The following is a 13,438-nucleotide window of genomic DNA, read 5'->3' as shown; positions in this document are numbered from 1 at the left end:
CTTTATTCTGACACGGTAAGTTTCCACTTTTAGCTGTTTCAAATCAACAGTGAATTTCACGGGAGAACAAGGAAGGGTTCACATCCCCTCCCCTTATGTAAACTCACGTGTTACATCACAGGGGAAGAGATCGACCATTGTTTTCTATGAAAAAACAAAAACCCCAAAAACAAAAACATCATAGTGTCACTGCGTGACAGGCACAGATCAGTCCCCGCTGTTCAGCTTGACTTGAGAGCTCGGTTGTTGCGCATCCTCTCACTGTTAAAGGATGATCCCTCCAGGCACAAGCTGTTATTTGGCATGATGGGGGTTTTTCCCCCCTTTTTTCACAAGCTTACGAGAAACATCCTGCGTGGATGGCAGCATGCGGAAATGAATGGAGTGCGCGTGTTTCAGGGGAATTTTGGTGGAAATGAAGAAAGGTGTCTGTTTCACACCTGTGTTGAATATTCATGAATTGTTTTTTTGTTTTGTTTGTTTGTTTGTTTGTTTTTGTTTTATTTTGTTTTATTTATGGGGGTGGGAGGTCTTGGGTTCTTAGGGGTTAAAAAGGCCATTTAGCTGCAGACAGTAAGGCGGTCAGCTTTTTGACAACTAGATGACAGAACGTCGATCAGAAGGTCAAAGCGCCAACCCCTCTCTTCATTAATAAGGTTAACACGCTGCATCTCTTCCCGGTCGGGTGATCAGCTGACTGGAGGACTGGTGGTGGCCACCCTTTGTGGTAGGTCGTGCAGCTCGCCCAGGGGAGGAGAAGGGGGAGGAGTAGGAGGAGGTGTTGATGGTGGTGCAGTAGAAGCAGCAACAGCAGGAGGGAGGAGGACTGTATCCAACACAACCGGGGAGAGAACGGAGCGCAGGAATGGGCTGACTGACCGGGGATCCGCCGTGTGCTTTCGTTGTCTTCAGTGATGGATGAGCCGAATATCCTGAGACGCCGCGGTCTACAGGTAAACGGAGGCTGGCTGTCATGACAGCGCGCGGTTGTGGTTGTTTCTAGGGAAACGAGATTAGCTCAAAGTGATGAGCCATTTGCCGACGATGCAAGGCATTGATGTCAGCGTGGCTTATGTGGCGTGAGCTTATTTTTCATTAAAAAACAAAAACAAAACAAAACTTTCACCGTTGCTCTTTAGATCTGTGCTTTATTGATTAGATTATGTGGCATCGTTAGAAAATATTATGTGCACTGAGCATCTTCCCCATGCCCCGTGGGCATCCTTTCAGAAAAGGTGGAGTCCCACGAACCGCAGCAACGGGGACACATAAAACATTTTATGAATGTAAGATGTGTATATCAGACCTGACCTCACTACTACTTAGCTATGTGTTTATTTTGGAGCTCTTTCTGTGTGCTTTGGACAATCTGGTTGCCTTGGTGATCTGGAGCACAAAAGCCAATGGTTCCTGGAAGACTGTCAGAAACGTCTTCTCCTGGGTGCCATGTTCATTTGAGATGTTCACAGTCAGAATAATTAAGTGTTTGTTTTTGCTCCATTAATGTCTGTATTTTCTGAATTCATTTAGTAGGCAAAGCTGCATTGTTTCCACCCAGGGTCTGATGAGGCGGTAACACTGATCATCAGTCTAAACTGGGTGTTCCCATTCCCTTGTCTCTGTTTATAGTAACTAGCCTTTTCCCACCTTGCATTCATTGAATTTTGATGAAGTGGAGCGATGCAGTTACAATGAAAATAATGGTCATGGTGGAAATGCTGTTTCAGTGCACAGTTCTCCCTTTTTTAAAACCATCTTTATAGTCACTTTCTCAATTTTCAGACGACTGGAGGTAATGAAACAAGTGCAGGTAGTCTCAAATTCTGTGCACAGACTCTCGCAGTGTGACACGGTGCCACCCTGTCCTTCAAATCCTGACTGGCAAGAGCAGTTTTACAGTCCTCTTAGCTGAAACTCACGGACCGAGGATTTGCAATTAAATGGCTACAAGGCCCACTTGTCATCGCCAGAAACTAGGCCATTCAGCAGCTAATGATATTTACATAGTGCCGATGAAAAAATAAATAGGAGTGACAGAGAACAAGGCCACCAGGAAAAACTGCAGCGTTATTATTAGCACCTTGTGACTGTAAGCATGAAATGTACTTAATAGCAGTGTATTTTAAATGATAGGTGTCCTCCTTGACAGCAAAAGAAGACCTTTAAGATGTTGATGCCAGTGATTTCAGAGCAAAGGTGGAAGATGTCCCCACCACCACCATCACATTTTTCTTAATTCAACCTTTCCCTCTTCTCTTATAGAAAGAACTGAGTCTTCCTCGTAGGGGAAATCTGTAAGTATGTCATCTGGGCAATTCTGTGCATCTTTCCATCTTTGTCCCCCTTTGCACCTTTTTTGTACCTCAAACCAGGCCAGTCAGTTGTCTGTCACATGTGGGCTTTATTGTGCATGCATGCTGCTTTTCCTGACGGTAAACACCTTCTTCACATCCTGAAGTGCAGGAACTTCTTAAAGCACCTAAGAAATTTGGCTGAAAGATAGAGCAGGCTCACTGCCCAAGACTGGTTTTATGTAAATGTTAGGAGGGGAAAACAGAGGAAGAGAGTGGGAGACATTGTAGGTCTCAGTGTGAGAGAATCAATTAAGCCGCTTCTTCTTTTACTGAAAGAATCCAGGCTTTGAATCTGCTTTTGTATTTGATGCTAGAGTTGATTTAACATCCGAGTGCCTATATCATTGTATATCATTAGCTGAACTGAGCGAGCAAGCTGAGCAAGCTGAGCAAGATCTAACAGGTAACTGCTTAGTTGTGACTGTTTATTTATTTTTTTTGCCAAATGTTTGACCTGCACAAAATTCCTACGTTATTAGATCATCGTTACAGCTCATTTCACACATTAGGAGTAGAACAGCAGTGATACATTGGAGTGCACGAAGAAAGTTACCTGAGAATTTGTTGCCAAACAGAAGCCGTTCTGGTTAAAAATAAATAAATAAATACATGTGACTCCAACTTGTCCAGGGACTTTCCCTGGAATGGGCCAGAGCTGAAGCCAAGATAGTTTCAATAGCTGGGAATAAAAGGAAATATCAGAATCTCTGAATAATATGTATTCATCTCAGCTGACAGTTTCAAAGATCTTTAGGAGCTAGATGTGTTTGTGTTGCTTACCTACACTTGTCCCACTGCCAGTATAGTGTTGTGAGACAAAGTTATGTTTGTGCAATAAAATCCTTTGTATCCCATTGTCTCTGATGTCTGTTGGCCAAGTCAGGTGATTTCATTAAGGCTTTTCTGTCTTCTAATATACATCTATATGCATATATTGCTGTATTAACCTTATACAGGACAAAGATGAGCACCATATAAGTTCTGACATGGGGCAGTGTGTGTGTGTGTGTGTGTGTGTGTGTGGGTGTGTGTGCGTGTGTGTGTGTATAAAGAAGTTAATTTAATATATTTATCACAGTTAATACCTGTATTTTAAAACGTAAGAAAAAAGACTTAAACTCTCCGAACCATTGTTTTATATAGGCTTTGAAATCACTAAAAGTCGCGAGGGTCCCTATAATCTCTATTGAAAAAATGTTACCTTCAAGAATATCGGACACTCTGGAAATAGTATTTCTAAATTTGATATAACTTCTTGTCAAATGTTATATTTATTGTTTCTATTAAAAAAATAAAAGAGAAGAATTAAAAAGAACAGAAAAAAAGATTTATCGTTTAAAACGCGTAATTCCTTAGATTTTTGTACCGGATGGATTATTTGTGTCATAGCGTTTTAAACCAGTATTTCCGACAGGACTTGAAAGCATCAGAAATCCCTCCTCCTGCTGGCGCGCGGCGATGCGGCTGCGCGTTGCGGCAGAGACGTTGCTGTGGTTGAAAGTTTCTGTCCCCAGAATAACGCTTCACATTTTGTCGAAGCTAGTTATCGGTCGATAATGTTGCACCTCGTGGGAGACAGGCTGTCTCGGAAATTTTACTGGTGACATTGAAAAGGAGCAGCGTGACCATGGCCGTCGCAGTTGCTAGCACCACCGAGCTGCCCTGCCCGGGGTCTGGGGTCAGTCTGTATCGAAGAAGCAGAAAGGAGTTTGTGCCTTTGGAGTCGACGTACTAGCCTAACGGCGACTATAATACCAAATCGACAGGGGAGACTGTTTACCGTGATGCCCCCTCTTTAACAACAGGATACTAATTCTCATATCGGATCGGATTTAGCGGTCACCTCCAACATGTCTGATCAAAACTACTACTGGACCGTGCTGCCGAGCTACAAAACTAGTTTTGTGACCGGGGCCATGATGAAAAGATCGAAAAGGTAACAAAACCTAAAGCCTGTTTCTAACTAGAAAATTATCATTGAAAATGGAGGCGAATGTTAATTAGCCTCGACCAAACTGCTGCAAAACGTCTGGGGGGTTGTATGTTTGTCATCGGCTGTGCCGTTCAGTCTCTGAGAAACAGCAATTTGTTGAACGTCGTAATTTCGAGCTATTTGATTCAAGGCGCTTTATGGCAACCTCCACACTGTCTGCTAATATAGCCGCTTCACAGCTCAGACATCTGATCCCTCCGGAGGGTCTGTGATAGCCCCTCAGCATGGCACTGTATGTGTCGGTTACATCCGCCCTAGTTTTTGTTTCCGACAGAGAAACGTGGCCATTGTAGACTGCTGTGTGTATGTGTGCGGGCAGGCTGCATTGTCTGCTGCCAGCTGTCGCATAAAGCGACACCAGGCCCCACTGCTGATCAGTGCACTGATGTGGTTAGTGGGACAGTAGTGTTGTAAACGTGCTTTCATCAATCAGATAAATCCAGTCAGCTCTTAAGGTGTCTTAGCCCTTAATTCACTCAATATGTCTTTGGCAGTCAGTGAGTTCATAGTGATCTTAAATTGTCGCGTCTCTACCTCTCACCTCTTTGTCATAATCTGAACACATAATTGTTGGTTTGCTGGCACAATTTGCCTTTGTTACAGTGGTGTAAACCGCAAGAGCTGCAGTTTATATTGCAGGATTTTAAAATGTAAATGTACTGCTATTGAGTGAAGCTTCAGAAGAAGAAGCCATTAGCACGCTGAAACATCGGCTATCTGTGGAATGTCAAACTATCCACTCTTTCCATGTAGTTGGGGGGTCATGCATCAATCAGTGATGTGGCCGATCCACCACAGTGTGAGCTGATGAAATTGGCTTCAGTTAACAAATGCAGCAGACATAGTTAACAAGCAGGCCTGTTTCAGTGGCCTACATTTATCATGTTTCATGTCTTCCTGCAAGATCTATACAAACCATTATTGTTAGTCCCAAATATCAGTCGTCTTATGACTGCTAGCTGTTGATAAAGCGCTCACGTGGTGTGCCAGTGTGATACAGTGGTGCTCTCATATCTTTTTTCGGCACAGGTTCTGGAGTGTTTTTGCTTATATTTATTTTTTTAACAAGAGCAAAATAGCGAACCTTCACAGTGTTTCTGTGGTTGGAGGTGTACTGTAGACACTTTGAAGCCCAACTCTTGGCACACCTTGACCCTCTCATCCCTCTGTTTCTGTGGCACTTTGAGTCTTTTTGGGTTGAGGGGCCATATAGTTTGTGAATCTGCCTTTGCACCGACCCAGAAATGTCAGGCTTTGTTGTCGTCTCAGCCCCTCAATTATTTTAGGTCACTGCCAGAAGGAAAGAGAGACAGGATCTACTTCACCGACATGAAACAGAAAGCATTGAGATCACAAACGGGGGTGGGGGGGGGGACAAAGAAAACTGAAAAGAAGCCAAAACTGTAATCTTAATGAAAACATGGAGTTAACACCTGCGTGCAGAAACCTGCAGGCACCAAATACAAACGTACAGGAAATGGACAAGATAACACTGGTACTCTAAAGTAATGTCATACTTGGACTGGTAAGCCAAAAAGGCATTAGGTTGTTTGCTTTGCTCCAAAAGCTGCATCAAAAGAGTGTTTTAAACTCTACGAATATATGCAAATTAGAAGAAAACCAACCCAATGAGCAGGAACACTGTTTGTAAATTGAAACCAAAAAAAACGATCAGGACAAACAACACAGACCAGCTTCAGAAATACCAGCAGAAGTGAAACAACACTTCACAGCTCACAAAGACCGAAGTACAAACATGTGGACGGTGTGTCATGGCCTGCTCAATTATATCAGGGGTCACTTGGACCATTTTATTTATTTCCATCATGATAAACCAGCTTTCCAAAGTTCTTATTGTCTAATCAGCCTCTGCCAGTGGTACTGATAAGTAATATATTTCCCTTATCTCACATGACAATACTCTCAGACGTCATTGGATCGTACTACACTGCTCAATCCAGACTTCACATTATTTACTGATTAGAAGTGGTTAAAAGAAAAAGAAAAACAAAAGTTTAATTCCTCTAAATATTAGAGCAGGTAATGTGTAGTTAGCGCTGATGCATAAGAAAGAAGTTGCACTCAAGTTGGTTTGTTTATATATTTACATGCAAACATGTTTGTAGTCATGCATGCATGTGTATGTTTGTATGTATATACATAATTACAGTGGAATTACTATTGTCAGCACATCAAAAAAATATGAATTCAGAGGCTGATCGAGTTTGATTATTTTTTTTTGTCCACAGATAAGATTGATAAGCAAAGTGTGCTTGGATCATGTTTGTTACAACACTGCATAAAACAGATGTTCACTCTCTTCTGTTTGCTGCTTTCCACTCACAGTTCCCGTAACAACAAGAGAAGGAGTTTGGCGGTCGGGACCCCATCGCCCACGCTGTCACGACCGCTTTCACCTCTCCCACTCGCCACAGGTACTTGTGTTTCGGTTTTACCCGTTTGTCTGCTCGCCTCAGTGCAGGGTTGATTGGATTGGCTCATCAGAATTCTTGCATTTAGCCACCGCTGATTGCGTGTGAAGCAGAGAAGTTACAGAGGGTGGAATGTTGAGGAGAGCACAGGATTAGCTGTCTCATGTAGGATCATCAGTCTTAAGTTTGTTTTGATGCTGTATGTCGTGAAGCAATCGCTAGTTTACCTCAGGTGCTTTGTTTTATTTCCTTCTTTCTCATAATGTGCCCACAGTAGAGTGCAAAAGCCATACAATGCTTTTCCTTGTGATAATTTTTAATGTAGCTCCCTCTAGACTTCCTCATCATTTGATCTCTCCACTTAAAAAGTGTCATTCCATGTATCCCCCTTTTTAGTGACTTGTCCTCAGGGACAGTGGAAGTCCTTTAATGACCTTTTTAGCAGTATGCAATATGGTGTGATTGTACCACATACCCCCTGCTGTCTGTTGACACTTTGATTAGGACAGGACAGGAATGGCCCTAGGTAACTTTGTGTGTATGCATCAGTGTCATTAAAAGATTTGATTGTTTCAGTTTGAATTTGTAAAGGAAAACCATCTGCAAAGTTGACCGTTGCACACTGATTGTGTAAAACATTAGGAAGCCAGTCCAGTTATTCTGCATTTAGTAATATGCTTAGTTTCCTTCAGCTTCCTCTCAATTTTCAAAAATTTTGTTTTGTTTTGTTTCCTCAGCTGGTAGCAGTCCTTCAGAAAGCCCCAGAAATGTCTCTGCTAGCTCTTCTGCCAATTTCCAGTTTGCCCGCAGGTAAGAATAAAATGAAATGCTTTTTTAATATAGTCTTGGTTTAAACCACTCAGGCTCAGGCACATTATTGCAGTAGTTTCTTTTCCGTAATAACATCAAGTGGAAAATGACTAAAACAGACATATTGCAATGAAAAGTACTTTAATGGAGTGAAATGGCAGCAAATTAGATTAAAAAATGAGATATGTAGTCAGTGGAAGTTTATTTTTATTCTTGGCCCGCTTTGACTAAAAATGAAATCAGAAAAAATAACCAAGGGATCTTTGGTTCGGTGGAAACTGTGTGCACGCAATCTGAACATGCACTGGCTTGTTCCCTTTGCCCCTCAAATCGAGGCAGTGGAGAACCATGTCTGACCAGCTGAAAGCCCCCAGGGTCACTTACTTACTGGACGTGGGTCTTGGCATTTGTCAACCCAATTAAGGAGGCGAGTTGGTGCGCGCACTCATTACTCAGGGCTGCTGTGATTATGGAAGAAAACTGCAGAGCTTGCCTTCTCATCACGCGTGCCGTTTATAGACTCGCTGGGATTTAGAGGAACATTAGCTGCAACCAGCTTCCTCAGTCAGCAGCGGAAAATAGTGTGGTAGCCTGTCTCTAAGAAGACTTTAGTAAGGAACAGCAACATGTATACTCGAATGTAGGATTTTCAAGAACACTGTAGTTTAAATTTATGTGATGACCGACTGTCCCAAATGTCATGAGTTAAGCTGCAGTGCAGTATGCCATATTGCACCTTAGAGGACTGCCTTGTGCAGCACATCTAAATTTATTGACATTTTTAAGCTGCCAGAGTGTAGACAGATGCTGTGACTGCACTTTTGACAGCTCCACTGGGTTTATTTGTTATTCACAAAAGCTTCGTAGCTCTGCTTTTGGTGCAGTTATTTTTTCATGTGAACGTGGAGTAGCCTTGAAGAGTAAGGACGACCAGTGCTCTGGTCCACTCTGATTTATTTATTGTGTTCCTCTAAGCCATTGATTCCAGTATTGATTTGAAACCTTTGCAAGTTGTTGCGGCTCCTCCAACCTATGGCCGCGGCAGGCTAAACATGAGGACACAGATGACGCGCAACAATGAACACATAAAATACACTTCTGTACCTTTTGCTCCTTTTATTCCACATGCAACTGTTCCATATACAAATCAGTGCCTGGGATTAACTTATTAAACAAATGCACAGATATAATACATCAAAGTAATTCAAGCTGCGCTCAAGCTGCGATCAAGCTGCGGTCAACAGAAAGTTCTGCCTCATGCTCACCCTACCTTCCTGCTCATCAACATCAGGTGCTGTGAACAAGTGAGTGCAACCACATTTATTATATACCACACCCATGAGACACGCCCCACACCCGTGCACCAATACAGTGAGCCAATTTAAACCAACCCACTTAGTCCAAAAAGGAACAACTCATATGGCTCCTACATACCGGCCCCTAATTGTTTTAGAGCAATAATTACATCATACTCACCATGTAGGAGACATATTGAGAAACATGATCAATCCTTTATCAAACATTCAAAGATACAATTTTTAATTCAAAATAATGAAATACACATTAATACAAGTAGACATTTGAAAAAGTCAATCTTTATGACTCTTCTGCTTCCTGTAGAAGACACACTTTAGTGATCGGCCTGTCCAAACAACCAGTCCTTGTTTTAACACGAACCTGACGTACAAGTCCTTTACCGTCAGAAATTGCTTCCACAATCCTTCCAGTCACCCAAGAGTTACGAGGCGCAGAATTATCGACAACGATAACCACATCCCCAGGAATGAAGTTCCGTCCGATTCTCTGCCACTTCTGACGCTCTTGAAGCTGGGGCAGGTACTCCTTAACCCAGCGCTTCCAGAACATGTACTGTACTTGCCTCCATCGACGTCGTCCATACACGTCCCCCTTCTGAAACACTCCTGGTGGTATCAATGGCTTGGTCTTAAGCAGCAACAGATGGTTAGGAGTCAAGGCCTCCAAATCATTAGGATCAGTAGAGGCTTTGGTTATTGGTCTACTGTTCACAATAGCCTCTGCCTCACAAAGAACTGTACAAAGGCCCTCTTCGTCCAAATTCTGCACTTTCAAAATGGAATTTAACACCTTCCTGACAGACCCTATGAGACGTTCCCAAACACCGCCATGATGGGAACCAGCAGGAGGATTAAAAATCCACTTTATGCCCTTTTGCAGCAGCATCTCATGAATCTGTGCCTGATTCCATCCTTCCACTGCCTCTTTCAACTCACGTTCACCACCCACAAAGTTTGTACCATTATCCGATCGTATCTCCAATACCTGACCCCGCCTTGATATAAATCGACGGAGCGCATTGATAAAAGAGTCTGTGCTCAAAGATGACAACACCTCTAAATGCACAGCTCTCACTGCCAGGCATGTAAAGATAATTCCATATCTCTTTACTTCACACCTTCCACGCTTAACTTGAAAAGGTCCGAAACAATCTACTCCAACCCGAGAAAATGGAGGTTCATCTGGAGAGATGCGATCTTGTGGAAGGTCTGCCATCATCTGATATCCTGGTGCTGCATGAAGTCTGCGACACACAATGCATTTAGCCAAAATCCTCCTTATAGCAATGCTTGCACCTGGAACCCAATACCTTTGCCGCACTTCGGACAGCATGTGGTTACGTCCACCATGCCCTATTTTCTGATGTACATGTCGAAGCACCAGGTCAGAAATATGCAGATCCCTGGCTATAATAGCGGGATGCCTTGCATCTTCAGGCATAGCTGCTCTACTAAGCCTACCTCCCACTCTCAACACACCATTCTCAAGTTTAGGATTAAGCCTATAGAGCTCACTACTCTTCTTCACCTTTTCACCCCTCTGCAACCTACTGATCTCATCTGAATATCTCCTCCTTTGACAAAAGCAAAGAACTGCATTCTCTGCCTCGTTAAGTTCTTTTACCGAGAGAAATCCTTTAGCAGCATGGTCCTTGACAGTTTGCAACTCTCTTTTAAGATTTTCCTCAAGATTTTCTTTAGTCACGCTAGACGCAAAGCTCTCTTTGAGCTGTTTCCTCTTTTTACTAAGTTCCTGCAGCAAACCTTTGAATCTAAGAATCCATGCAACCATCTTTTTCAGACGAGTCCACGAAGAAAAATAAGTAATGAACTTCATCGCACCATCTTTGCATTCATTTGCATCAGCAGCATTAACTAAAATGGCCATTTTAATCTCTGGATCATTAGAAGAGATCTTTCCAAAATCAAGGTTCACTGGCCAATTAATTTCTGGCTCAACAAGAAACTTTGGCCCTGTTAACCAGGAATCACTCTTCAAAAAGGATTGCACCTTAACTCCCCTAGAAGCTAGATCAGCAGAATTGCATGATGTATTAACATATCTCCACTGAGAAGGTTTGGACACTTTAAGTATCTCGGTCACCCGGTTTGCTACAAATACTTTAAACCTTGAGGTTTCATTTCTGATATACTTTAACACCAAGGTACTATCAGTCCAAAATACTGATTCCTGCAAATGCATTTGCAGCTCTTTTCTCCACATCTTATCCATTCTACTCGCAACTAAGGCAGCTGTCAACTCCATGCGAGGAATGGAAGTTTGTTTCAGTGGAGCCACTCTTGCTTTACCCATTATAAACGCACAATGCATTTGATTCTGGGTGCTGCGCAATAACAGATAAGTGACTGTGCCATAACCCTCCTCGCTTGCATCTGCGAAGTGATGTAACTGAGCAGAAGCAACATCTCCAAAATTAGAAGGTTTAAAGCACCGGTCAACCTTAAAATCTGCAAGAAGGCAAAGATCATTTAGCCAAACTGTCCATTCTTGTTCAACAGTAACTGGCAACACATCATCCCAACCCCAATGATTTCTGCACAGTTTCTGAAGGATCAACTTAGCAGACAGCACCACAGGTGCCAAAAACCCCAATGGGTCATAGATCGAGCTCATAAGGGACAATATCCCTCTCCTTGTGGGAGGTTTGTTTTTAAGTGTGATCTTAAACTTGAATGCATCTGATTGGATACACCATTGTACACCCAGTGCTCTCTCTACGGGCAACACGTCACTATCCAAATCCAAATCCTTAACCTCCTTGGATCGTTCCTGCTGAGGTATGGCAGCGAGTACTGCTCTTCTGTTGCTAACCCATTTGGTGAGCTTAAAGCCTCCTTTAGCACAAAGAGCAACAAGTTCTTGATAGAGCAGCACTGCCTCCTCTTCAGAACCAACAGAGATAAGGCAATCATCCACATAAAAATTATGTAAAACATTGTTGACAACCTCTAGCCTGAACTGATCTCTGTTGTCCTCTGCACATTTCCTCAAGGCAAAATTCGCACAACTTGGGGATGAGGTGGCTCCGAAGAGATGTACTTTCATTCTATATTCCACCAGATCCTGACTATGATCTCCGTCTGGCCACCACAGAAACCTTAACAGATCTGAGTCACCTCTTTGTACTCTGACCTGATAAAACATGGATTCAATATCTGCCATGAGCACCACAGGTTCTTTTCGAAACCTAGTTATGACCCCAACTAGCAAGCTAGTGAGAACTGGGCCTTCCAGAAGTTGTCCATTCAGAGACACTCCCTGAAATGAAGCACCACAATCATAGACAACTCGCAACTTCTTCTTCTGTGGGTGATGCACCCCATGATGTGGAATGTACCACACTCCTCCATCACAGCGATTAAATTCATCAGCAGGCACCTTCTCTGCATACCCTTTAGAAATGATTTCAGTCATAAAACTGGTGTAATCGACATAAAATGAACCATCCCTAATAAACTTCCGTTTAAGGCTCATAGCTCGCTGTTCTACAGCCTTCCTATTATTTGGCATTTTTACCTGATTGCACCTAAAAGGTAACCCAATGGTGTAATGACCATCAACCAACTTAACAGAGTCCATCACTGACTTCATAAACTGCTGATCTTCTCTAGACAAAGCAAACTGCTCATCTTGAACACATTCTGGAAAATCAGCCTTCATTTGATGTTCCCACAGCTCATCCAATCTTGCCACGGAAATCCTATTGACACTTACATCAAAAATGTCAGTCTTACAATCTTCTCTGAGAGGACCATTCACCGTCCAACCCAGCATAGTTTTTACTGCATAGGGACCTCCACTCTGACTTCTAACAACATCCCATGGCTCTAAAGCCTTGGGCACATTGGTCCCGATCAACAGGTCTACCCCGGAATTGATCTCCAGTATCTTAATATGGCGCAAGTGTGGCCATCTATCGAGATCTTCCTGTCGGGGAATATTACATCGAAGAACAGGCATGCTTTTCTGAGTAAATAAGTCAGGCAAGTCACAGTAGTGATCTAAATCCAAACCAGCTACTTCCAAATCTGAAACAACATAACTACTGACCATTTTCTCCTGGCCCATTGTCCGCAAAAGAATGCCAGTTTTCCTTCCTGAAAGATTTAACCTATTCATGAGCCCTTCAGTACAAAATGAAGCTGAGCTCCCAGGATCTAGAAAAGCATAGGTTATCAGTGACTGATTACCTTTCTTGGACTTCACTCTAACTGGTATTACGGATAGAGCACTATTTCGCTCACCGGCCCCAGTAACACCACTGCTTTGCACCGCACATGAAGGACCTTCATCTGGTGGTTCTCCCCCTCCTATAGTTTGCACTGAAACACTTTCCCTCTGCTTGGAGTGGATATGTAAGAGTGTGGGGTGTTTCTGTTTACAGACTTTACACAAGAGACGTTTCCTACAGTCCTTGCTTCTGTGCCCAATGCGCAGACAACCAAAACACACACCATTCTCTTTCAAAAAAGATAATCTTTCACAGTGCAACTTTCTTTCAAATGAAGGAC

At 42.8% G+C, this 13,438-nt stretch overlaps 1 protein-coding gene across 5 annotated transcripts in view; it reads left to right on the top strand.

Moving 5' to 3' along the window:
- The first annotated feature begins 542 nt into the window (after positions 1–542).
- mast3a (microtubule associated serine/threonine kinase 3a) overlaps positions 543–13,438 on the top strand; it is a 38,105-nt gene continuing 25,209 nt past the window's right edge. For 4 of the 5 annotated variants that reach the window (XM_085141241.1, XM_085141240.1, XM_085141237.1 and 1 more), the window contains exons 1-3: positions 2,306–4,290; positions 6,694–6,782; positions 7,517–7,589. In XM_085141241.1, coding sequence (XP_084997367.1) covers positions 4,205–4,290; positions 6,694–6,782; positions 7,517–7,589 — 248 coding nt within the window. In that variant the 5' untranslated portion in view covers positions 2,306–4,204. The other variant, XM_085141238.1, reaches the window with a different exon arrangement.

Source organism: Neolamprologus multifasciatus, chromosome 18 (genome assembly GCF_963576455.1).
Source record: "Neolamprologus multifasciatus chromosome 18, fNeoMul1.2, whole genome shotgun sequence".
Lineage (NCBI taxonomy): Eukaryota > Metazoa > Chordata > Actinopteri > Cichliformes > Cichlidae > Neolamprologus > Neolamprologus multifasciatus.
This window is presented reverse-complemented; position numbering and strand designations above follow the sequence as displayed.